Consider the following 26,638-nt stretch of genomic DNA (forward strand, 5'->3'; position numbering starts at 1 on the left):
CCCGTTTGTGAACGGTGCCTCATTTCTCGAGTCCATTTGTGAATGGTCTTGTCTTCTCCTTGAGCCCGTTTGTGAACGGTGCCTCATTTCTCGAATCCATTTGTGAATGGTCTCGTCTTCTCCTTGAGCCCGTTTGTGAATGGTGCCTCATTTCTCGAGTCCATTTGTGAATGGTCTTGTCTTATCCTTGAGCCCATTTGTGAATGGCGCCTCTTTTCTCGAATCCATTTGTGAATGGTATCGTCCTCCTTGAGCCCGTTTGTGAATGGTGCCTCATTTCTCGAGTCCATTTGTGAATGGTCTTGTCTTCTCCTTGAGCCCGTTTGTGAACGGTGCCTCTTTTCTTCGAGTCCATACAACTATGGTCTCTTATCCTCTTTGAACATCATACATCTATGATGTCTCATTTCCTTGGAATCCGTACAAATACGGTATTTCATTCTCTTCGAGTCCATACAACTATGGTCTCTTATCCCCTTTGAACATCATACAACTATGATGTCTCATTTCCTTGGAATCCTTACAAATACGGTATTTCATTCTCTTCGAGTCCATACAACTATGGTCTCTTATACCCTTTGAACATCATACAACTATGATGTCTCATTTCCTTGGAATCCGTACAAATACGGTATTTCATTCTCTTCGAGTCCATACAACTATGGTCTCTTATCCCCTTTGAACATCATACAACTATGATGTCTCATTTCCTTGGAATCCGTACAAATACGGTATTTCATTCTCTTCAAGTCCATACAACTATGGTCTCTTATCCTCTTTGAACATCATACAACTATGATGTCTCATTTCCTTGGAATCCGTACAAATACGGTATTTCATTCTCTTCGAGTCCATACAACTATGGTCTCTTATCCCCTTTGAACATCATACAACTATGATGTCTCATTTCCTTGGAATCCTTACAAATACGGTATTTCATTCTCTTCGAGTCCATACAACTATGGTCTCTTATACCCTTTGAACATCATACAACTATGATGTCTCATTTCCTTGGAATCCGTACAAATACGGTATTTCATTCTCTTCGAGTCCATACAACTATGGTCTCTTATCCCCTTTGAACATCATACAACTATGATGTCTCATTTCCTTGGAATCCGTACAAATACGGTATTTCATTCTCTTCAAGTCCATACAACTATGGTCTCTTATCCTCTTTGAACATCATACAACTATGATGTCTCATTTCCTTGGAATCCGTACAAATACGGTATTTCATTCTCTTCGAGTCCATACAACTTTGATCTCTTATCCCCTTTGAACATCATACAACTATGATGTCTCATTTCCTTGGAATCCGTACAAATACGGTATTTCATTCTCTTCAAGTCCATACAACAATGATCTCTTATACCCTTTGAACATCATACAACTATGATGTCTCATTTCCTTGGAATCCGTATAAATACGGTATTTTATCTTGCCCAAGCCCATTCAAAAATGATGCTGCATTTTCATTAAGAATCTTTCAAAAGTCATCCATTATTCTCTCTGAGACCATTTGAAAATGACGTCTCATTTCCTCTGAAGCTGTTCAAAAGCGATATTCCTTTCCCTCCGAAAATCCATTTGAAAATGGTATCCCATTTCTCTCGTTGCCAGCGGCACCGCAGCGGGTTTGTTTTATTGCATTCCAATTCTAGGATTTCATCTAAGGTCTTGCATTATATTAGGTTGCATTGTGTTTAGGGGGTTCCTTTGTCGATTAAAGTTACGCAAAATGGTTCTGTCATTTTAACTTTGGTATTCGATGACTACGTCGTCTCTACCAAAGAGGGGCATCTGTAGACACCCACATTTTGCTTTACTTTAACCAACAATAACCTAATATATGTTTTAGGTCATTAATATCTTGATCTGACTTTACGGATCATCAATCGGGACAAAATAAGATAGGGTCACTTCATAGCCCGAACCCTGATTCCATTCCGAGACCCGATTTCCGTAAATCGTTAGATCAATGGCAGATCTTGACCTGGGTCTAACCATCCAAAACCACCTAACCTCTCCTCTCATCCTAACCATCCAAACCTCACCTAACCTCACCTAACCTCTCCTCTCATCCTAACCATCCAAACCTTACCTAACCTCACCTAACCTCACCTAACCACCTAACCTCACCTAACCTTACCTAACCTCACCTAACCTCACCTAACCTCCTATCCCATTCTCCTATAAATACCCTCTCATCCCACCATCCAACAAAAAGAAGAAAAAGAACCCCTCTCTTAGAAAATTCATCCCTCTCCCTCATCTCTTCAAGGGTTCGGCCATCCTTGCCGGATCGGGTGATTTTATACGTTGGGTGATATATATCAAAAGCAGTCATTATCAAGCAAGGAATCATCTTCAAGGAATTACCATCAAAGAAAAATCAAACACAAAGTGGGTTTCCAAAGAGGTAGGCATTTATTTCAATTCTATGTAGGGTCTGTTTTCATGCATATCTTTTACTTTAAAAGAAAAACCATGTTAGGAAGCATGTAGGGTCTGTTTTCCCCCTGGTTAGCCTCTGGTTAGACCCTGGTTGCACCCAGGTTCGCTGCTGGTTGCACCCAGGTTCGATGCTGGTTGCACCCTGGTTGCACCCAGGTTCGTTGCTGGTTGCACCCAGGTTCGATACTGGTTCGCACCCTGGTTCCCTGCTGGTTCGCACTCTGGTTAGACCCTGGTTGCACCCAGGTTCGCTGCTGGTTGCACCCAGGTTCCCTGCTGGTTGCACCCTGGTTCCCCTGCTGGTTCGCACCCTGGTTCCCTGCTGGTTCGCACCCTGGTGCACCCTGGTCCGCACCCTGGTTTGTACCCTGCTTCCTCCTGGTTAGACCATGGCTAGTCTCGGGTTTGCTCCTAACTTAGACCCAACTCACTAAACCCCATACCCATAAGCCTTAAACCCTATAACCGAGTCACATCAACCCAAGCCATACCTTTGTCCACTCACTGAGGCACACCATTTATCCATAAATCTGGTTACATTAAATCTAACCCAGCCAGGCCACCTGCAGCTTAAGTCAAATCGCCCCAATACAATCCAACCAAGTGGGATCCCAACCCAGCTCAACTGAGTCAACTCTAGCCAACCTCCCTAGTCGAGTTGACCCAACTCTCTAGTCGAGTATGCTCAACCTCTTTAACCGATTGGACTCTCCCCTTAGTTGACTCAATCCAATTCCTTAATCAACCCATCCCAATGCAACCGAGTCGCATTCGACCAAGTGGCGGCCTTCCATGTCACAACCGAGCCATTCCCCTATTCTACTAATGCCCGTTTACACCTAATAGAACTTCCTCCCTTTTGCCTAACCAAGTCATATCCCAACACAATCTGAGTCGCATGTCTGAATCCATTTGGCCGAATCTCATAAGCCCGCCCATTTTGAATTCCCAAAATTCAAACCCTTGATGATTCCTATATGCTCAATTCTTTGATGCAAATTCCCAATTCCAAAATCCCATTGCTAAATCAATGTTTCTGAATCTCAAGTCCAATGCTCAAATACAAACCCGATTCCTGATCCAAATACCAATTCTGTTTTCCAAAATCCAAGTAACCTCCCCAGCGGAACTACGTGTGGCTTGATCCCCATCGCGGGGTACGTAGGCAATTTGGCACTCCCAAGTTCAGTCGCACCTTTCTCTATCTTTCTCATTCCCTCACACTATTTCATCATCTCTTCCATCCCTTTTTTCACTAACCTCAAGAACTGAAATCGATTCACCTCGTGTCTCTCGGAACCGTTGGATTACGGTTTCCGTCGTAAGGACCCTTAGAGCCCAATTTAGGAACACCGGTGTCGTGTCCTAAGTTTTAGGGAGTCTTAGGTTTTAGGGAGTCCTAGAGTTAGGAGTCCAACCTCATCACGGACGTTTGCTATGTATAGCAACCGTGCCATAGGTCTAGTTACACTAGTCACCCAATCTTTCCCTAGGACAAGCCTAGTAAACTAGGATGTAGGCAAACCTGCATTAGTCTAAGGGACCATTTGCATTTAGATGAGAATCATATAGCATCTTAGATGAAATCTTAAGATAATAAAATCCTCAACTTGAATTAAATAACTTCTCCTAAAACTGTTGAAACAGTCAATCCCGTCTAGGTCGGTGTCCTAGTTGAGTTAGGCATAAGTAGCTTAGCTTAGGTGCACCGAACTACGTCGACTCTGATCCCAGTAAGGCTTGGGTACGTAGGCAGCTTGGATGTCTGATGGCATACCACCCGCGAGTCGGCACCACAAACAAATTGTGGTGTTTTGTATATTAATTTTCTTGTAAATGCTTAATCAAATCACTTAGGACTTTCCATGAAATTAGAATTTTAGGAGAACTTTCACTTAGATTGAATCCAGACAAATTAATAAATCAAGATACACATTTAGGATTCACATTGAAATTAGATCATAGGATGCATGTCACTTAGTTCGCACATTAACATAGAGTTGAATGAGCCATTTAAAATAAATTTAAAAGAGTTAGCTTTTGGAATCGAAGACCGATTATCGGGCAAGAATGGTGCATGTGGTGGATAACTCCCCATACCTTCCATTCTCGTAACCAGGTAGCGAGTCTAGATTTCTGGTTAATTACGGGTCCTAGATCCCACATCTAGGTGGCGACTCTGTCAGTCTCTTTCGTGTGGAATTCGGATTGCCTTAGTGATCCCAAGTTCACAGGAAAGATTAATTCAAATCAATAATAAAATGCACACGCCAATCGCGTGGATACGAGAGACCAAGAGAGAGAGAGCGGCGGCTCGCGCCCCACACCCCTCTCGCGGGATCAGGGTACCACACCGCGCTAAACCACTTGAAGAGGAAATTGAAACCGTAAATATAGGTGATGAAACCTTAATTCGGGAAATACGAATTGGCAAAATTTTATCTCCTGAGGAGCGCGAAGAATTAATCACCTTGCTAAAAGAGTTTAAGGAGGTTTTTGCTTGGTCTTACGACGACATGCCAGGATTGAGCGAGGACATTGTCCAACACAGATTACCTCTAATCCATGGCATCAAGCCGAAGAAGCAAAAACTCCGAAAACTGAAAACAGAATGGGAGTTGAAAGTTCATGATGAGGTTAAGAAACTACTCGAAGTGAAATTCATTGAAGTAGTTGAATACCCTGAATGGCTTGCAAATATTGTACCGGTGCCCAAGAAGGATGGGAAAGTCAGGATGTGTGTCGATTTTAGAGATCTGAACAAGGCAAGTCCAAAAGAAGATTTTCCGCTTCCGAATATTGATATCCTGGTTGACAATACCGCTGGCCATGCACTCTTATCCTTTATGGATGGATTCTCAGGGTATAACCAGATCAAAATGGCGCCTGAGGACATGATGAAGACGGCATTTATTACTCAGTGGGGGACATATTGCTACAGAGTTATGCCGTTTGGTCTCAAGAATGCTGGTGCCACCTATCAGAGGGCCGCGACTACTCTTCTTCATGACATGATCCATAAGGAGGTCGAGGTCTATGTAGATGACATGATTGTCAAAGGCAAAACTCGGCCAGAGCATACAATCGCTTTGAGAAAGTTCTTCGAGCGAATCCGAAAGTTTCAACTTCGCTTGAACCCAAATAAATGTGTATTTGGGGTCACATCAGGAAAGTTGCTTGGATTTATGGTCAGTGAGAGAGGAATCGAAGTGGACCCTCAGAAGATCAAGGCTATCCAAGAAATGCAACCACCAAAGACAGAAAAGCAGATTCGTGGATTCCTTGGCAAAGTGCAATACTTGAGAAGATTCATATCTCATTTAACTATGACGTGTGAACCCATCTTCAAGTTGTTGAAAAAGAATTCCTCCAAGAGATGGAATGAAGATTGTCAGGAAGCATTTGAAAAGGTCAAGCAGTGTTTGTCTTTGCCTCCTGTCTTATCCCCGGTCATTCCTGGTCAACCGTTGTTGATGTATTTGTCTATTACGGATACAGCAATGGGTTGTATGCTTGCTGTGGGCCCCGATCCCGCGAGAGGGGCGTGGGGCGCGAGCCGCCGCGCTCTCTTCTCTTGGTCTCTCGTACCCACGCGATTGGCGTGTGCCTTTCATTATTGATTTTAATTCGTCTTTTATGTGAACTTGGGATCACTAAGACAATCCGAATTCCACACAAAAGAGACTGACAGAGTCGCCACCTAGATGTGGGATCTAGGACCCATAATTAACCAGAAATCTAGACTCGCTACCTGGTTACAAGAATGGAAGGTATGGGGATTTATCCACCATATGCACCATTCCTGCCCGATAATCGGTCTTCAATTCTAAAAGTTAACTCTTTTAAATTTATTTTAAATGGCTCATTCAACCCTATGTTAATGTGCGAACTAAGTGACATGCATCCTAAAATCTAATTTCAATGGGAATCCTAAATGTGTATCTTGATTTATTAATTTGTCTGGGTTCAATCTAAGTGAAAGTTCTCCTAGAATTCTAATTTCATGGAAAGCCCTAAATGATTTGATTAAGCATTTATAAGAAAATTAATATCCAAAACACCACAATTTGTTGTGGTGCCGACTCGCGGGTGGTATGCCGTCAGACATCCAAGCTGCCTACGTACCCAAGCCTCACTGGGATCAGAGTCGACGTAGTTCGGTGCACCTAAGCTAAGCTACATATGCCTAACTCAACTAAGACACCGACCTAGACGGGATTGACTGTTTCAACAGTTTTAAGAGAAGTTATTTAATTCAAGTTGAGGATTTTATTATTTTAGGATTCCATCTAAGATGCTATATGATTCTTATCTAAATGCAAGTTGTCCCTTAGACTAATGCAGGTTAGCCTACATCCTAGTTTACTAGGCTTGTCCTACGGAAAGATCGGGTGACTAGTGTAACTAGACCTATGGCACGGTTGCTATACATAGCAAGCGTCCGTGATGAGGCTGGACTCCTAACTCTAGGACTCCCTAAAACTTAGGACACTACACGACACCAGTGTTCCTAAAGTGGGCTCTAATGGTTCTTAAGACGGAAACCATAATCCAATAGTTCCGAGAGACACAAGACAAATCGATTTAAATTCTCGAGGTTAATGAATTTTAGATTTCAAGGATTTTCAGTTTTTGGACATTCAAGGATTACCAATGGTTCTAGGGTTCACCAGTTTCGGCCCAGGATAGCATCCAACGAAGGGAATCGTGCGCTCTTTCCTTGCGCAATTTAATACTTAGGTTATAGCATCTTATTGCCTGGCATATCTCAGGATTTCCGTGGACAGTGAACCTCGGAGCCAATAACGTGCTATAGCTTAAGTATTCAAATTTGTCAAAGATCGGTTGCAATTGAGATACGATTATGGATGCATTGGCCATTTTTCCAGGGAAATCTAAAGATCCCAAGATTTCTGTTTCAATGTATTAAGGATTAATATATGACAGAGATTTAAGGTTCTTTAGAGATTTTCAGGTGATTTTCAATTAATTTCGGATTTTCAATGGATTTTATCAATTTTAAGCATATGAGTGATTTTACAAGTGAAATTGTTGCAAACGAATTCGAAATGAGTTGAAACTTATACAGCAGCAAGATATGATGAGATGTAGCTTGCTGGAAGATTTTAATAGTTTTTTACATTAAGCTCATATTTAATTTTGATTTAACAATTAATTGACCAGATTGAAAAAATAACACAGAAACTACTAGAAATAGAAATCTAAATTCCATGAAATTTCTACATTAGTAAGATATAAGTGAAAGTAGCATGCTGTGAGATTTTCATGAATTTAGAAAACTATTTACTATCAGTTTCGAATTTTTCAATTGTTAGACCAGATTATGAATTAACACTACATCCCATGTAAAACAAGATCCAAAGTAATTGAAACTTTTATAGAAGCAAGAAATATGAGATATAAGACTACTGTAAAAATTTTAAGAATTTTCTTTGTGATCTAATGTCAGTACAAATTCCCCCAAAATCTGCTGATTTTCAAAGAAAGCATAAAATTATATACCAAACAAAATCCAAAAATTCTCACAAATTCATGGTAGAATGTATCATTATCATATTATTTTCCCACGAAATTTCATTATTTTTGGAATCTGTTTAGTATATCGTTTAGTTTTCTTTGTTAAAAATCATGCAAAAATCCGAAAATATACCAAATAATTCTAAAAAAAATTCCGAGAACGGTGTACCTACCTGTGATCGAAATCCTCGCCGAATCCGAGAGCCGAAAAACTCGAAAATCCCGCCTCCGTGCGATCGCTTCCGCTTTCTTTCTCTTTTTCCTTCTTTTTTGTTTCTTTTTCTTCTTTTCTTGTTTCTTTTTCTTTCTTTTTTCTTTTCAACCCCACATAGCAACTTTGTTAGAACACATGATAGAAGAGAAATGAGTTCTTCTCCCTTACTCACCCTCATTGAACCATTTATAGCAAAGGAATGGGAGGGTGGTGGCCACCATTGTGGACTTATTCCATGGTAGGTGGCCACCATTGTGGACATATTCCATGGTAGGTGGCCACCATTGTGGACATTGAATTTTGACATGTGTGTGGCCCCATGCATGTTTTTTAAAGTCCTTTTGAGTAGGTAAAAGATAATCCAAATGGGTCCCATATGTGACCAAATTCCCAATTGTGCATAAAATCATATGCCCCACTCCAAAGTATGATCGGAACCGTTCATTTGATGGGCGACAATGTGATTTAATTTGTGCTCCGCTAATCAATCCTATGGGCTGATCCAAGCCATCCAATAGATCAAAATGTGAATATGTTACCCCATTTTTAAATCACTCCCATTTGATGATCCGAACCGTCCATTTGATGGGCGACAATTGATGATCTTGACCGTTCAAATGGTGGGTCGCAATGTAAATTGGTTGTGCCCCCTTAAATCATTCCTCTATGACGATCCAGACCATCCAATTGATGGGTCCCCTACCTAAGTAGGTTGTGTCCTCCTAAATCATTTCAATGGGCTGATCCGAGTAACTCAACCTGATGATCGTAACAAAATTGGTTGTTAAAACGACTTCTCTGAGATCTTGACCGTTCTCTTGATGATCATCTTTAGGTGTTGGATCGAAGTAGGTTCAAAACTCATTTTTCACTAAAACAATGCGCGGGCCACCCTGTTTGATCCAAATCTAAACAAATGCTCAAGATGGGCCCATCAATCGGATCCAAATTCTCTCTTGCTCGAATTCTTGGGAATAATCTCTCTCAACACTTAACGGAAAAGTGCGAAACATGGCGGAAATGATTGGATGGGGTTTCGCCCAAGCATAGCGAACTTCGGTCCGATCAAAATGGGGTGTCTACAGATGCCCCTCTTTGGCAGAGCGTGTGTAACACGCGAATGGCAAAGCTGAACAGACGACACATTTTGACTGACCCAAAAGCAAAGCAAATTTTTGGGTTCTCGGTTTCTAAGGGTGGTATTCACAAGGGCACACAACAAAGTAACATTAAGAGACTCATAAACAACAAGCAAATGGGAGATAACCTCTCACCGACCCGTAACTCGGCAATCACGACATCTCAATGAGATGGCTTCTCTCTAATACTCACAACTCAACTATTTAAATCAATACGCAAAGACTCTTTTAAAGCAAACACAAACATACTCTGTTAAAATAAAGCTTTTAAGAAAACGAACCCAATGAAATTACCTCAAAGAAAGCAGACCACTATCGATGCAGACGTAAATCAACCCTTCAAACAATATCAAATCAAATTACTCAAAGAGTATGTAACACTCATAGAGTCTCAAATCAAACACTCAGAGAGCTTCAAACACATAGAAATCTTTATACTCAAAGAGCCTCAACTACCCGAAGAGTCTGTAGCACTCAAAGGGCCTTAACTACTCAAAGAGTCTCAAATTAACGCAAAACATTTATACTCAAAAAGTCTCAACTACCCGAAGAGTCTGTAACACTCAAAGGGCCTTAACTACTCAAAGAGTCTCAAATTAACGCAAAACATTTATACTAAAAAAAGGTCTCAACTACCCGAAGAGTCTGTAACACTCAAAGGATCTCAACTACTCAAAGAGTCTCAAATCAACAAAGATCATTTATACTCAAAAAGTCTCAACTACCCGAAGAGTCTATAACACTCAAAGGATCTCAACTACTCAAAGAGTCTCAAATACATCACAAAAACATTTATACTCAAAGAGTCTCAACTAACACTCAAAGGATCTCAACTACTCAAAGAGTCTCAAATCAACAAAGATCATTTATACTCAAAAAGTCTCAACTACCCGAAGAGTCTGTAACACTCGAAGGGTCTCAACTACTCAAAGAGTCTCAAATCATGGCGAAACATTTATACTCAAAGAGTCTCAACTACCCGAAGAGTCTGTAACACTCAAAGGGTCTCAACTACTCAAAGAGTCTCAAATCAACACAAAAAAAACATTTATGCTCAAAGAGTCTCAACTACCCGAAGAGTCTGTAACACTCAAAGGGTCTCAACTACTCAAAGAGTCTCAAATCAACACAAAAAACATTTATACTCAAAGAGCCTCAACTACCCGAAGAGTCTGCAACACTCGAAGGGTCTCAATTACTCAAAGAGTCTCAAATCAACACAAAACACATTTATACTCAAAGAGCCTCTACTACCCGAAGAGTCTGCAACACTCGAAGGGTCTCAACTACTCAAAGAGTCTCAAAACATTTATACTCAAAGAGTCTCAACTACCCGAAGAGTCTGTAACACTCGAAGGGTCTCAACTACTCAAAGAGTCTCAAATCAACACAAAACATTTATACTCAAAGAGTCTCAACTACCCGAAGAGTCTGTAACACTCGAAGGGTCTCAACTACTCAAAGAGTCTCACATCAACAAAGGAATTGCTAAATTATCTCATAAGATCCCAGATTTATATGCCCGTGGTGTAACACGGTTCCATATAAATCCAGATTTGTATGCCCGTCATGCAACACGGATCCATACAAACCCCCTCACAGGTATGCCTGACTCCCAACTTGTTAGGTAGGGACACACTGCGGACACTTAAAAAGTCCCAAATGCCACGCTCAAAGAGTCATTCTTCTTATTATTATTATTATTATTATTTTATTTTTTTTAGAGATTGAAGCTTTACCAAAGCAACACGAACCAAATACTCGACAGGAGAGCTTGAACCAAAAGAGCATGTTCAAACTCTCTAGTCTCTATTTGAGGAGAATGTCCATTTCAAATATCAATGTGTATTTGACATCTTTTATGACGTGAGTCATAAAAGATGCCCCTAGTATGATTACTTCCATAACAAAATTCATTTGGAGAGCAACACAAGAAAAATGGGCCAAAGGCTTTCATTAATGTACACTTGGGGTTACAAACTTTTCTGATGAACACTTGGGCTTATAAGGCTCTTAAAAATACAAGAACATGGTTCTGCTCAAAATCCTGCTTCATCACTGCCATCTGCTAACGTTGGAACTGGGCTAAAAGCCTATCAATCTTCCGAACTCTGCTCTACTTTGTACTTGTTCACAAAAGCCACAAATTCTCTGCTTCTCCTGAGAGTTCTGCTTTACCCTTTATTTTTCTTGCCACCCCGGCTTGGGGAGGGATTTTAACTAAACAGGATTCTGACAACTGACCTCGACTCAACAAGGAAACACTTTGACAAACCACGAACGAGACAACTGACGAACACACGACTCGAACATTAAGAGAGACTGAAATCTGCTTCTTAGTCTGATAAGATTTTTTTTTTTTTTTTTAAATGGTAAAAGTCAACCACTCTTGGAATCTTTTGAATACCGCGTTTAAAGGTACTTCAACCCCCTTTTTGGTATTTTCGTCATGGCTATTATCCCTTTAGATTGCTCGGTTTCAACCTCTCTAACTCAAAGAGTATCAGAAGAAGTCTTGATGGCGCTTACTTAGACTTTGAGAAGGTGCCAAAGAAGCTGAAAGTTAAGCTGGCTTTTAAAGCTCTGCCATCTCCTCATGAAGTCACTGCCATGACCAAATCGCCTTTTCAGGTTTTCGATTCGGCGGACCGCATGCCTTAATTTTTGCCTGGACTGTCTGCCCTTGCAGATTTTCCATCCAGCAGGCTCAGTACCCTGATTTTTGCCTAAGCCGCCCTTTCGGGTTTTCAGCTTAGCGGGTGAATGATTCTAACTTTTGCCTAGACCGCCCTTGCGGGTTTTCAGTCTAGCGGGTCTAAGACTCCATCATTTTTCTTTATTTCTGTTTCTCTACAAACCTGGGCCTGAGTACACTAGAAGGACTTTCGGGTAGGCTTAGGTTCAAACCGGTTAGAATTTGGTATGTTTGCATGTATTTTGACCGAATCTGGATCCTCCAGACTGCCTACGTATCCCCAAAGAAATTGGGAATCAGGTCACGTGTAGTTCGGACGTAAAATCTTTTATGACGAAAGTCATAAAAGATGCCCCTGGTTTAAGTTTAACAAATAAATTTTGACTTTCTTTCGGCTCAAAGGTTCTTTTAGCAAAAGGGGGTTTCATCATTCATTCTTTTCTAGGCCCAAAGGGTTTGCAAATAGTTTAAAATATTTGGGTATGGCTTGAAGCTTAAATCGTCCAAGGATGGCCTCCTAGTGTATTTAAGCATAATATTTCTTTAATTGATCCAGGTTTGTAGGTTCATTTAATTTTTCTCCATTTTCATTGAGGAGTCTTACGGCTTTTCCAGGCAGGACTTCATCAACAATGTAAGGACCAGACCAGTTTGGCCTGAATTTTCCTCTTGGGTCAAATACCGGTGCCCTGTAGGACTTCAATACAAGATCTCCAGGCTTCAAATCTCGGACACGAACCTTCTTATTGAAAGCTCTCTCAATCCGTCTCTGATATCCCTGGATATGATACAAGGCTCTCAGCCTCTTCTCATCTATCATCTGTAGCTCATTGTGTCTGGCCTTTGCCCATTCTGACTCTGGCAGATCGGCCTCCACCATCACTCTCAAAGAGGGGATTCTTAACTCAACAGGGAGAACAGCCTCCATTCCGTACACCAAAGAATACGGAGTCACGCCTGTTGAAGACCTGATCGATGTTCTATAAGCCCATAAGGCATAAGGAAGTTTGTTCGACCAGTCCTTATATGTCTCAGTCATCTTACTGATAATGACTTTGATGTTCTTATTTGCTGCTTCAACGGCCCCATTCGTCTGCGGCCTGTAAGGAGACGACTTGTGATGCCTTATCTTGAACTCTTCACACAGGTGTAACACCTCTTTCTTGAAATGTGATCCATTATCTGAAATCAACTCGTGAGGTACTCCGTATCTGCAAATTATATTGGTACGGATGAACTTCGCAACTGTGTTCGAAGTGATGGAAGCATAAGATGCAGCCTCTATCCACTTTGTGAAATAATCAATAGCCACCAGAATGTACTCATGTCCGCTCGAGGATCTCGGATAAATCTTCCCAATGATGTCTATTCCCCATACCGAAAACGGCCACGGCGAAGTCAGGGAGTGCAACTCCGAAGGAGGAACATGAATAAGATTCGCATAGACTTGACACTTATGGCATTTTTTTACAAATGCGAAGCAGTCTGTTTCCATTGTAGGCCAATAGAATCCAAGTCTAAGGATCTTTCTAGATAGCATCTTCCCGTTCATATGAGGTCCACAAACACCCTCATGAGTCTGCTCAATAAGCTCCGCAGCTTTATCTTCATCAACACAAAGGAGTTGTATGCCATCAAATGACCTTCTATACAGCTCTTCACCGCAAATGATGAAATTCGCAGATAACTTCTGGAGAGTTTTCCTTTCCTTGCTTGAAGCTTCCGGAGGATGACCCTTGCCTGAAATGAGGTTTCTGATATCTGTGTACCAAGGCTTCCCATCTGGACATCTAGCTGAAATCTCTATAGCATTTACGTGCGCAGGTGCCCATTGCAGTCTGATGGCTAACGGTTGAACTTCCATTGTAGCGGAGATATCTAACATCGAGGCCAAAGTGGCCAAAGCATCAGCAAAATGATTTCTGGTCCTTGATAAGTGAGTAAATGTGACGCTCTTGAATTTCTGGACTAGAGATTCTAAATACATATTATAAGGGATCAATCTATCTTCTCGAGTTTTCCATTGCCCATTAATCTGGTAAATGATCAGGATGGAATCCCCGAACACATCAATATCTTGAATCTGCAAAGCTAAGGCTGCTTCAAGTCCGGCAATACAGGCTTCGTACTCTGCCATGTTGTTGGTGCACTCGAACTGCAACTTGATGGAGATAGGAATGTATTCTTTCTTCGGGGAGACCAAGACTGCACCTACTCCTTGCCCACGACTGTTTACGGCTCCATCAAAGTACATTAACCACTTGGTGCTGAGAACCTCTTCTTCTTCGATATCCATAATTTCTTCATCAGGGAATTCGGCTTTTAGAACAGCATTCTCCTCAACTGGAGCATCGGCCAATTGTTCAGCTATAACCCGCCCCTTAACTGATTTCTGAGCGACATAAGTGATGTCGAACTCAGACAATAACAATAACCACCTTGCAGTCCTTCCTGTAAGGGCAGGTTTCTCAAACAAGTACTTTAGAGGGTCCATTCGTGAAAGCAGAAGAACCTTGTTTGAAAGCAAATAATGTCTAAGCCTCTGGGTTGCCCAAACTAATGCGAGACAAGTCTTCTCCAAAACAGTGTATTTTAATTCATACTCTAGCATCTTCTTGCTGATGTAGTAAATGGGTCTTTCTTTCTTAGACTCAAGATCCTGCTGAGCAAGCATGCAACCCATCGCTGTATCCGTGATAGATAAGTACAACAGCAACGGTTGGCCTGGAATAACTGGCGAAAGAACAGGGGGCAATGATAGGCATTGCTTAACCTTTTCAAAAGCCTCCTGGCACTCTTCATTCCACTTGTTCGAGGAATTCTTCTTCAGAAGCTTGAAAATGGGTTCACACGTCATCGTCAGATGTGCTATGAACCGTCTCAGATACTGAACTTTGCCAAGGAAACCTCGGATCTGCCTTTCTGTCGTCGGCGGCTGCATTTCTTGAATCGCCTTGATCTTTTGCGGGTCCACTTCGATCCCTCTTTCGCTGACCATAAACCCCAAGAGTTTTCCTGACGTAACGCCAAATACACATTTACTCGGGTTCAGACGAAGCTGATACTTCCTGATCCGCTCAAAAAACTTTCTCAGGGCAACAGTGTGCTCAGGCCGAGTCTTCCCCTTTACGATCATGTCATCAACGTAAACTTCAACCTCTTTGTGAATCATATCATGAAGAAGAGTCGTGGCAGCTCTTTGATATGTAGCACCAGCATTTTTCAAGCCAAACGGCATCACTCTATAGCAATATGTACCCCACTGAGTGATGAACGCTGTCTTCAACATGTCTTCAGGTGCCATTTTAATCTGATTGTACCCTGAGAATCCGTCCATAAAGGATAAAAGAGCATGTCCAGCAGTGTTATCCACCAGGAGATCAATGCTTGGAAGAGGAAAGTCATCTTTAGGACTTGCTTTGTTTAAATCTCTAAAATCAACACACATTCTGACTTTCCCGTCCTTTTTGGGCACCGGTACTATGTTAGCGAGCCATTCAGGATATTCCACCACCTGGATGAATTTTACTTCTAACAATTTCTTCACTTCTTCATAGACTTTCAACTCCCATTCTGTTTTGAGCTTTCGGAGTTTTTGCTTCTTTGGCTTAGCACCAAGGATTAAGGGTAATCTGTGCTGGACGATTTCCTCACTTAATCCTGGCATATCATCGTAAGACCAAGCAAAAACTTCTTTGAACTCTTTAAGCAGGGTGATCAATTCCTCACGTTCTTCAGGAGATAAAGTTTTGCCGATCTTTATTTCCTGAATTGAGGTTTCATCACCAATGTTCACAGTTTCAACTTCCTCATCAAGTGGTTTTGCTCGGCGACTCTCCTCCTGTTGGATCATATGTCTGATTTCAGGGGGAGTTTCGTCGGCATCCTCATCAGAGGGGGAGTCTTGATTGTTATTTTTAAGATTATCAGATTTTAGAGCAGATTCAGCAGATGAAATAGAGACAGGAATGTACTCAAAAGAAGAATCCTTCATTTCATTGGAATTTGAATCATATACATCAACAGACGAATTACCCTCATCGGGGGGTACAATGAACTTTGGACTCATTTTTACAGACTCGATGGAAATGTTGACACCTGCGTCAACTGACTCAGGACTATAAAAGGAAACAGCAACAGATGCTTTATTATGAACAGACTCCAACTCAATCTCGCTTGAAAAGGAAGAAACGTCGCCGATCTCAGGTGAATGGTCATCTATGGTACCTGCATCAAAAGACTCATTAGAAGATATAGACTCTGAATCAAACCCGGAGACTGACACGTATTTATGGACGACTGACTTTTCTGAAGGGATTCGTTTGTACTGGAAAATAACCTGGGGTAGGACTTGAGAAGTCCAGTTAGTCAGAGGTTCCTCAGCCGGGGTGATAAGACGAGTTGGGTCCAGTATCAGCGGGCTCCTGCCAATCACGGCCACAGTCTGTGACCCTTCTTGAAAAAGTGAATTCAGAAGACTCGGCTCTATGTGCTCTGTCCAATCAGCCTCAGACTCTGTCTCTACAATCTGCATACCCACTGGCTCATCTTCTAGCTCAAGATCGAAGAAAATCTCAAACCCCGGAAGCATCTGCCCTGTGCTCTCATCCAACCAAAACTCTGCAAAGCCACAGAAAGGAAAGGCTGCGCCTTCTTTTCGGAATCGGCCGTTCATTTTCAAATCAATGGGTGCCATTGGTAACCCCAAGCCCCGACGACGGTTTTCTGCCCATTTCAGCATCAACTGCTTCATCTCTACAATTTCCTTCTTTGTAGGCTTGTAACCCAGTCCGAACAAACCATTGAATGTTTTGAACACAGGAAACTCGGTCAAACCCTGATGATATTTGCCTAACCCGGCGCCTGGCATATAGCCCTGTCGGCGAATCATTCTGATGACATTCGAATTCGTACTGGTCAGGAAACAAATTTCCTCATTCAAAGCCTCTTTGAAAGTGATCGTAGTCACCTCTAGTGAAAACCCCGTCAAATTGATATCTTCGGATCTTTCCCCAGTTATGTCCGGAGTGATCTGCCCTATCTCGAGATCAGGATCCCCCTTTACCGTTATCACTCTGTTCCTGCGAATGAACTTCAGTTTTTGGTGGAGAGTAGACGGAACAACCCCGACCTTGTGCATCCAAGGACGGCCAAGCAACAGTAAGAATGAAGCTTTAATATCTAAGACTTGAAATTCTACCTCAAAGTCTTCTCCGCCAATCTGTATCTCAGTGACCAAAGTCCCGATTACATCTCGGCGAGTGCCATCATATGCTAGAATACCCTGCTCGGATGGAATAAAATTCTCAGGACTGAACCCCAGGGTTGCTGCGGTGCTTAATGGGCAAACATTCAGTGCAGAGCCGTTATCAACCAACACCTCTGGCACCTTCTTCTTGTTACAGAAGACTGTGATTTTAAGAGGCTTAGTATGGTCTCGGCCCTCAGGAGGTAAATCGTCATCAGCGAATGACAATGTTTTCGCAGCTCTGGCCATGGCTACGAGACTGACAAGCTCGTCAGGTGAGGTATTAACAGAAACTTGTGCTGCATTAAGCTCTTGAAGGACTAGCTTTCTGTGCTTCGATGAGGCCATTAGTAAACCCCATACCGAGATATTAGCCTGAGTCTTTTTCAGCTGCTTTAACAGGCTCTCATCTTCTTCGTCTGCGCTCACTTTATTCTGCCTCTGATTTTCTGAGTTTCTTGCAACCCCTGCCGGGTTTTCTACACTCAATTCTGGTGGTTTGAACACTCGCCCACCTCGGGTCATGTGACGCATCTCGTTACACTGATCATCCAGCAACAGCAGTTCGTCTTCGTCCGTTCTGAAAACATAAGGTGCATTACTGACATCCTCTTCAAAGTCCTCCATCCTTAGAACATAGGTGGCTTCCTTTGCTTCTTCCAGACCAACATTCTGAAGCGCATATGACTGGGCTGAAGATGACTCAGTGAGTTCAGCATCGTCAAACGACAGCACATAAGGTTCTTTTTCTCTGAATTCTCTGAGCTCTTCATCGTCAAACTTCAAAACATATGTTTTATCAGATGTAATAGCGCAAATGAGAGTAGAGGGATCAAGGATGGGCTCATCTACAAAGATAGCGTTTGTAGTGGGAGGAGCAACAGCACGGTGGTTGGGGAGAGGATTCTGAGTGATATTCGGCCTTTCAACTGCAAGCTCATCTTTATCGATCATGTTCTGAATCGCGTGCTTCAAGGCCAAACAGTTCTCAGTCATGTGTCCCGGGCCCCTGTGATATTCACAGTATTGATCCCTTCTCCAGTTTCCGGGCAGCGGATTAGGTACAGGTTTGACATCCGGAAGTCTGATCTTCTTGTCTCTGATCAACTTCTTAAGTATCATGGGCAGTGGAAATGGTAATGGGTCAAACTGCCTGAACTGCTTCGTCACCATTGGTCTAACAACTTCATCAACAGGCTTGGCCACTGGTCTGGTATAACTGACTGCTTGTACTTCCTTCGGTTGGATCATAGGCCTCTTCCCCTCTCGGACATCAGATAGCGTTTTGGCTCGGAGGCCCTTAGCAATAGCATCCTCGATCTGGGTGCCGGTCTTAATCAAATGATCGAAATTCTGATAGTGCTGCGGCGCCATGAAGTGAAAGTACTGCGGGGACAAGCTCTTGAGGACCAACTTTATCTGGTCTTCCTCTGACATTCTATGGCTCAGTTGGGCAGACTTGCGCCTCCAGCGCCTAATGAAAGATGTGAATGTCTCCTGAGGATTCTGCTTCAACAGCTTCAGATCTCTTTTAGTGACCTCGATCCCTTCCTCCATGGAGAATTGTTCTACGAATCGGTTAGAGATTTCTTCTAATGTCCTAATCTCTTCTGGTTTCAACCTCAAAAACCATCTTTTGGCTACCCCTATAAGAGACATAGGAAACAAATGAGCCATCTGCTCTCGACTTAAGCCATGCTGCTGGGAAAGAGTGATGAACCATCTGACGTGGTTTCTCGGACACCCAGTTCCATCATATTTGTCATAGTCTGGTGCCTTGAACTTAGGCGGGAATATGGCATTAGGGGACACCAGAAATTCAGAAATATCGAATCCCTTGGACGCTTGAACCTTCATGCTCTCAATGTCACGAGCCATCTTCTCATACTTATCGAACAACTCATTCTCCTTGTTAACCGGAGGGACAAAGTATTCCCCAGCATATTGCTCATCTTCTAGATCGATCTCTACGGGAGAGATGACTGGTCTGGTGAGGTTAGGAGATGTGGCCGGAGGAGGCTGAATGGTGGGATCTTTAGAAGTAGAGACCTTTTGAGTACTCTGGTCTTTTAGATGAGTCACCTCATCTTTCAACCCTGCTATATCTCGACACATATTTCTCAACATTTCCTGTATAGTTATCATGGGGTCCACTGGATCATTAGCCATTTGGTTGACTTCAAAAGAACCTGACAACTCTGGTGAAGATGGTAAAGGTGCTGTTGGTGACACAGTGGGATCAAAATGACGAACAAGTCTAGACACTGAGGTAGGTCTAGACCAGGTAGGTTTAGCTTGGGTGCCCTTTTTTGAAGCGATGGTTGCTATCTTTCAGAATCCTGATTGGAAGTTAACATACTAGATCAATAATCATGAGATAAAGATTCTGAACAAATAGAGAAAAGAGTAATCTTGAAATACATCAACGGGTATGTTAATTTGGAAAGAATCCTCAATCTATTCCTTAAGGTGTTCTTTGGGTATAACCGTTCTTCTTTTGGGAATGAAAGAGTCAGGAACGATAAACATCCTTAATCAAAATAAGTTTCGATCTCAACAACGATCATGCACTCAAAGAATACAGGTGAGATCAAACTTTTTCATCAATGATTTCGATATGATCCAGGGGTAAAAGATATATGATAAACATTGGATCAATCAATGGCTCAGATAATAGACCATGGCCATAAGAATGACAAAAGTAGGGTCAAGGACCAGATCTAAAATCTGAATGATGGATATCAACAACAAGATGAGATCAAGATGAGATGAGATAGCATAAGATTGCTTTCAACAGATGGATCATGAATGAGTAATCCTATGAGATCTTTGGAAATGAATGGGATTTACATCCTAACCCCAAAGGAAAAGTTTTTTAATCTTCGCACATTTTATCAGTGTTACCTGAAGGCATCAATCCTAACCCTAATCTAGCGGAGTGGAGAGAGGATCTCGACTCATGACTTTGTTTGTGTACCTAGGACCGATCGTAGCCATTGAAAGATGGACTACGGCCTAATCTAGACACAAATGGGTAGGATATCCTAAACTAGGCTCACACACACAATTGGGTAAGATATCCTAAACTAGGCTCACACACGTGATGCACATGTGTTCGTATACTACATGCATGTGTGGGTTAATCTAGGGGTAAGGCCAAGAGTTCCCTTAGCGCGAATCCATGTTCGATATACTGTACCAGTGTCCGGCGTATCAGTACGTGAACAAGAGATCCGTTTACGTACCATAAAGGTACTAGGCTAAGGGTGGAATGCTTCTCTAGCACAGAGGCACCAGGTGATGAAATCCCAGTCAACCATGCTAGATAACACTCCGGGTTCCTAAAATAGGACGTGTGTGCATGTGAGATGCAGGGGTTTAGATGAAAGTGATGTAAGTGTGTGCAATAAGTTCGCGCAATCTATGATGCCTTCAGGTTTTGTTAGATTAAGTTTGAGTAAATGTGATGAGAAAATAAAGCATACAAACTAATCTAACAAGCATAAAAGAGATAGAGTTTTCATGAGCCAGTTGAAATAGATTCAAATGAGTTATCCTTTGGAATTGTAATGAAGTTAGGTTGTCCCCAGCAGAGTCGCCAGTCTGTGGGCCCCGATCCCGCGAGAGGGGCGTGGGGCGCGAGCCGCCGCGCTCTCTTCTCTTGGTCTCTCGTACCCACGCGATTGGCGTGTGCCTTTCATTATTGATTTTAATTCGTCTTTTATGTGAACTTGGGATCACTAAGACAATCCGAATTCCACACAAAAGAGACTGACAGAGTCGCCACCTAGATGTGGGATCTAGGACCCATAATTAACCAGAAATCTAGACTCGCTACCTGGTTACAAGAATGGAAGGTATGGGGATTTATCCACCATATGCACCATTCCTGCCCGATAATCGGTCTTCAATTCTAAAAGTTAACTCTTTTAAATTTATTTTAAATGGCTCATTCAACCCTATGTTAATGTGCGAACTAAGTGACATGCATCCTAAAATCTAATTTCAATGGGAATCCTAAATGTGTATCTTGATTTATTAATTTGTCTGGGTTCAATCTAAGTGAAAGTTCTCCTAGAATTCTAATTTCATGGAAAGCCCTAAATGATTTGATTAAGCATTTATAAGAAAATTAATATCCAAAACACCACAATTTGTTGTGGTGCCGACTCGCGGGTGGTATGCCGTCAGACATCCAAGCTGCCTACGTACCCAAGCCTCACTGGGATCAGAGTCGACGTAGTTCGGTGCACCTAAGCTAAGCTACATATGCCTAACTCAACTAAGACACCGACCTAGACGGGATTGACTGTTTCAACAGTTTTAAGAGAAGTTATTTAATTCAAGTTGAGGATTTTATTATTTTAGGATTCCATCTAAGATGCTATATGATTCTTATCTAAATGCAAGTTGTCCCTTAGACTAATGCAGGTTAGCCTACATCCTAGTTTACTAGGCTTGTCCTACGGAAAGATCGGGTGACTAGTGTAACTAGACCTATGGCACGGTTGCTATACATAGCAAGCGTCCGTGATGAGGCTGGACTCCTAACTCTAGGACTCCCTAAAACTTAGGACACTACACGACACCAGTGTTCCTAAAGTGGGCTCTAATGGTTCTTAAGACGGAAACCATAATCCAATAGTTCCGAGAGACACAAGACAAATCGATTTAAATTCTCGAGGTTAATGAATTTTAGATTTCAAGGATTTTCAGTTTTTGGACATTCAAGGATTACCAATGGTTCTAGGGTTCACCAGTTTCGGCCCAGGATAGCATCCAACGAAGGGAATCGTGCGCTCTTTCCTTGCGCAATTTAATACTTAGGTTATAGCATCTTATTGCCTGGCATATCTCAGGATTTCCGTGGACAGTGAACCTCGGAGCCAATAACGTGCTATAGCTTAAGTATTCAAATTTGTCAAAGATCGGTTGCAATTGAGATACGATTATGGATGCATTGGCCATTTTTCCAGGGAAATCTAAAGATCCCAAGATTTCTGTTTCAATGTATTAAGGATTAATATATGACAGAGATTTAAGGTTCTTTAGAGATTTTCAGGTGATTTTCAATTAATTTCGGATTTTCAATGGATTTTATCAATTTTAAGCATATGAGTGATTTTACAAGTGAAATTGTTGCAAACGAATTCGAAATGAGTTGAAACTTATACAGCAGCAAGATATGATGAGATGTAGCTTGCTGGAAGATTTTAATAGTTTTTTACATTAAGCTCATATTTAATTTTGATTTAACAATTAATTGACCAGATTGAAAAAATAACACAGAAACTACTAGAAATAGAAATCTAAATTCCATGAAATTTCTACATTAGTAAGATATAAGTGAAAGTAGCATGCTGTGAGATTTTCATGAATTTAGAAAACTATTTACTATCAGTTTCGAATTTTTCAATTGTTAGACCAGATTATGAATTAACACTACATCCCATGTAAAACAAGATCCAAAGTAATTGAAACTTTTATAGAAGCAAGAAATATGAGATATAAGACTACTGTAAAAATTTTAAGAATTTTCTTTGTGATCTAATGTCAGTACAAATTCCCCCAAAATCTGCTGATTTTCAAAGAAAGCATAAAATTATATACCAAACAAAATCCAAAAATTCTCACAAATTCATGGTAGAATGTATCATTATCATATTATTTTCCCACGAAATTTCATTATTTTTGGAATCTGTTTAGTATATCGTTTAGTTTTCTTTGTTAAAAATCATGCAAAAATCCGAAAATATACCAAATAATTCTAAAAAAAATTCCGAGAACGGTGTACCTACCTGTGATCGAAATCCTCGCCGAATCCGAGAGCCGAAAAACTCGAAAATCCCGCCTCCGTGCGATCGCTTCCGCTTTCTTTCTCTTTTTCCTTCTTTTTTGTTTCTTTTTCTTCTTTTCTTGTTTCTTTTTCTTTCTTTTTTCTTTTCAACCCCACATAGCAACTTTGTTAGAACACATGATAGAAGAGAAATGAGTTCTTCTCCCTTACTCACCCTCATTGAACCATTTATAGCAAAGGAATGGGAGGGTGGTGGCCACCATTGTGGACTTATTCCATGGTAGGTGGCCACCATTGTGGACATATTCCATGGTAGGTGGCCACCATTGTGGACATTGAATTTTGACATGTGTGTGGCCCCATGCATGTTTTTTAAAGTCCTTTTGAGTAGGTAAAAGATAATCCAAATGGGTCCCATATGTGACCAAATTCCCAATTGTGCATAAAATCATATGCCCCACTCCAAAGTATGATCGGAACCGTTCATTTGATGGGCGACAATGTGATTTAATTTGTGCTCCGCTAATCAATCCTATGGGCTGATCCAAGCCATCCAATAGATCAAAATGTGAATATGTTACCCCATTTTTAAATCACTCCCATTTGATGATCCGAACCGTCCATTTGATGGGCGACAATTGATGATCTTGACCGTTCAAATGGTGGGTCGCAATGTAAATTGGTTGTGCCCCCTTAAATCATTCCTCTATGACGATCCAGACCATCCAATTGATGGGTCCCCTACCTAAGTAGGTTGTGTCCTCCTAAATCATTTCAATGGGCTGATCCGAGTAACTCAACCTGATGATCGTAACAAAATTGGTTGTTAAAACGACTTCTCTGAGATCTTGACCGTTCTCTTGATGATCATCTTTAGGTGTTGGATCGAAGTAGGTTCAAAACTCATTTTTCACTAAAACAATGCGCGGGCCACCCTGTTTGATCCAAATCTAAACAAATGCTCAAGATGGGCCCATCAATCGGATCCAAATTCTCTCTTGCTCGAATTCTTGGGAATAATCTCTCTCAACACTTAACGGAAAAGTGCGAAACATGGCGGAAATGATTGGATGGGGTTTCGCCCAAGCATAGCGAACTTCGGTCCGATCAAAATGGGGTGTCTACACTTGCTCAGCAAGATGCAGGGTCTAAGAAAGAAAAGCCCATTTACTACATTAGCAAGAAAATGCTAGAGTATGAAATCAAATACACTGTTTTAGAAAAGACTTGTTTAGCATTGGTTTGGGCAACTCAAAGGCTTAGACATTACCTGTTGTCGAATAAAATATTTCTGCTCTCGCGGATGGATCCGCTGAAATATTTGTTTGAGAAACCCGCTCTTACCGGAAGAACAGCCAGATGGTTGCTATTATTGTCTGAATTTGACATCACTTATGTCACTCAGAAATCAATTAAGGGATGGGTCATCGCTGAGCAGCTGGCTGATGCTCCTGTTGAGGAGAATGCTTTTCTGAAGGCTGATTTTCCTGATGAAGAGATTATGGACATTGAAGAAGAAATTTTGAGTTCCAAATGGCTTATGTACTTTGACGGAGCTGTCAATAATCATGGTCAAGGAATAGGGGCAGTTTTGGTATCTCCAAAGAAGGAGAACATTCCGATATCCATCAAGTTGCAGTTTGAATGCACCAACAACATGGCTGAATATGAAGCATGTATCGCAGGACTTGAGGCAGCATTAGCTTTGCGAATTCAAGACATCGATGTGTTTGGAGATTCAATTCTGATCATTTGTCAAATAAATGGAGATTGGAAAACAAAAGAGGCGAGATTGATCTCGTATCACACTTATCTTGCATCTCTGGTCGGGAAGTTTAGGAATGTCACCTTTACTCATCTGTCGAGAACAAGGAATCATTTTGCTGATGCTTTAGCCACTTTGGCGTCAATGTTAGATATTTCCGCGACAATGGAGGTTCAGCCTTTAGCTGTAAGGTTGCAATGGGCTCCCGCTCATGTGAATGCGATAGAGATATCGACAAGATGTCCGGACGGAAAGCCGTGGTATACAGACATTAGAAATTTCATTTCAGGCAAGGGGCATCCGCCTGAAGCTTCCAGCAAAGAGAGGAAAACTCTTCAGAAGTTCGCTGCCAACTTCATCATTTGTGGTGAAGAGTTGTACAGAAGGTCATTTGACGGTATTCAGCTTCTGTGTGTTGATGAAGATCAGGCTGCAGAGCTCATAGAGCAAACACATGAAGGTGTTTGTGGTCCTCACATGAATGGTAAAATGCTGTCAAGGAAAATCCTTAGACTTGGATTCTATTGGCCCACAATGGAAGCAGATTGCTTCGCATTTGTGAAGAAATGCCATAAATGTCAAGTCTATGCGAACCTTATTCATGTGCCTCCGTCAGAGCTGCATTCTATGATCTCGCCATGGCCATTCTCAGTATGGGGAATTGATATCATTGGCAAAGTCTATCCCAAATCGTCAAGTGGACACGAGTACATCTTGGTGGCCATTGATTATTTCACGAAGTGGATAGAAGCTGCTTCATATGCTTCCATAACTTCCAATACAGTTGCGAAATTCATCCGTGCAAACATCATTTGCAGATATGGAATACCTCATGAGTTGATTTCTGATAATGGATCTCACTTCAAGAAAGAGGTAGTGCACCTGTGCGAAGAGTTCAAAATCAAGCATCACAAGTCATCTCCTTACAGACCGCAGACAAATGGTGCTGTAGAGGCAGCAAACAAGAATATCAAGGTCATAATCAGTAAGATGACTGAGACTTACAAAGATTGGTCGAACAAACTTCCTTTTGCTTTGTGGGCTTATAGGACATCGATCAGATCTTCTACAGGTGTAACTCCATACTCTTTAGTGTATGGAATGGAAGCAGTCCTCCCTGTTGAGATGAGAATTCCATCTTTAAGAGTCATGATGGAAGCGAATCTGCCAGAGTCTGAGTGGGCAAGAGCTAGACATCAGGAATTGCAGATGATTGATGAAAAGAGGCTGAGAGCCTTGTATCACATCCAAGGGTATCAGAGAAGAATTGAAAGAGCCTTTAACAAGAAAGTCAAGGTCCGAGACCTGAAACCAGAAGATCTCGTCTTGAAGTCTTACAGGGCACCGGTGTTTGATTCCAGAGGGAAGTTCAGGCCAAATTGGTCTGGTCCTTACATTGTTGATGAAGTCCTGCCTGGAAAAGCTGTAAGACTCCTCAATGAAAATGGAGAAAAATTAACAGAACCTACAAACTTGGACCAGCTAAAGAAGTATTATGCTTAGATACACCAGGAGGCCGTCTTTGATCGATCAGAGCTTAAAAGCCAACTACCTCAAAGTCAAAAATCCTTTGCAAACACTTTTGAGCCTATAAACGAAAACATTCTTTCTTTGATAAACTCAAACCAGGGGCATCTTTTATGACTTGCGTCATAAAAGATATTGAGCCTGAACTACGTCATGACCTGATCCCCAGCTCTTCGGGGGTACGTAGGTAGCCTGATCAATTCGGGTTCGGTCAAATCCTTCAAACCTTTCAAATCCTTAAAAAAAAAGAGGAAAGAA

The 26,638-nt window shown here is 41.6% G+C and overlaps 1 protein-coding gene and 1 pseudogene across 1 annotated transcript; both read right to left on the reverse strand.

The window, feature by feature from the left end:
- LOC143858986 (uncharacterized) overlaps positions 1–26,638 on the reverse strand; it is a 103,737-nt pseudogene that overhangs the window by 43,120 nt on the left and 33,979 nt on the right.
- LOC143859238 (uncharacterized) lies at positions 16,084–19,774 on the reverse strand. The gene is made up of 2 exons (XM_077369941.1): positions 16,383–19,774; positions 16,084–16,270 (listed from the first exon to the last, which is right to left on the reverse strand). The coding sequence occupies exons 1-2, from the start codon at positions 19,458–19,460 to the stop codon at positions 16,262–16,264; spliced, it is 3,087 nt and encodes a 1,028-aa protein (XP_077226056.1). The 5' UTR covers positions 19,461–19,774; the 3' UTR covers positions 16,084–16,261.

This window comes from Tasmannia lanceolata, unplaced genomic scaffold, assembly GCF_043159265.1.
Source record: "Tasmannia lanceolata isolate RefF3 unplaced genomic scaffold, GAP_Taslan_0.1 ptg000029l, whole genome shotgun sequence".
Lineage (NCBI taxonomy): Eukaryota > Viridiplantae > Streptophyta > Magnoliopsida > Canellales > Winteraceae > Tasmannia > Tasmannia lanceolata.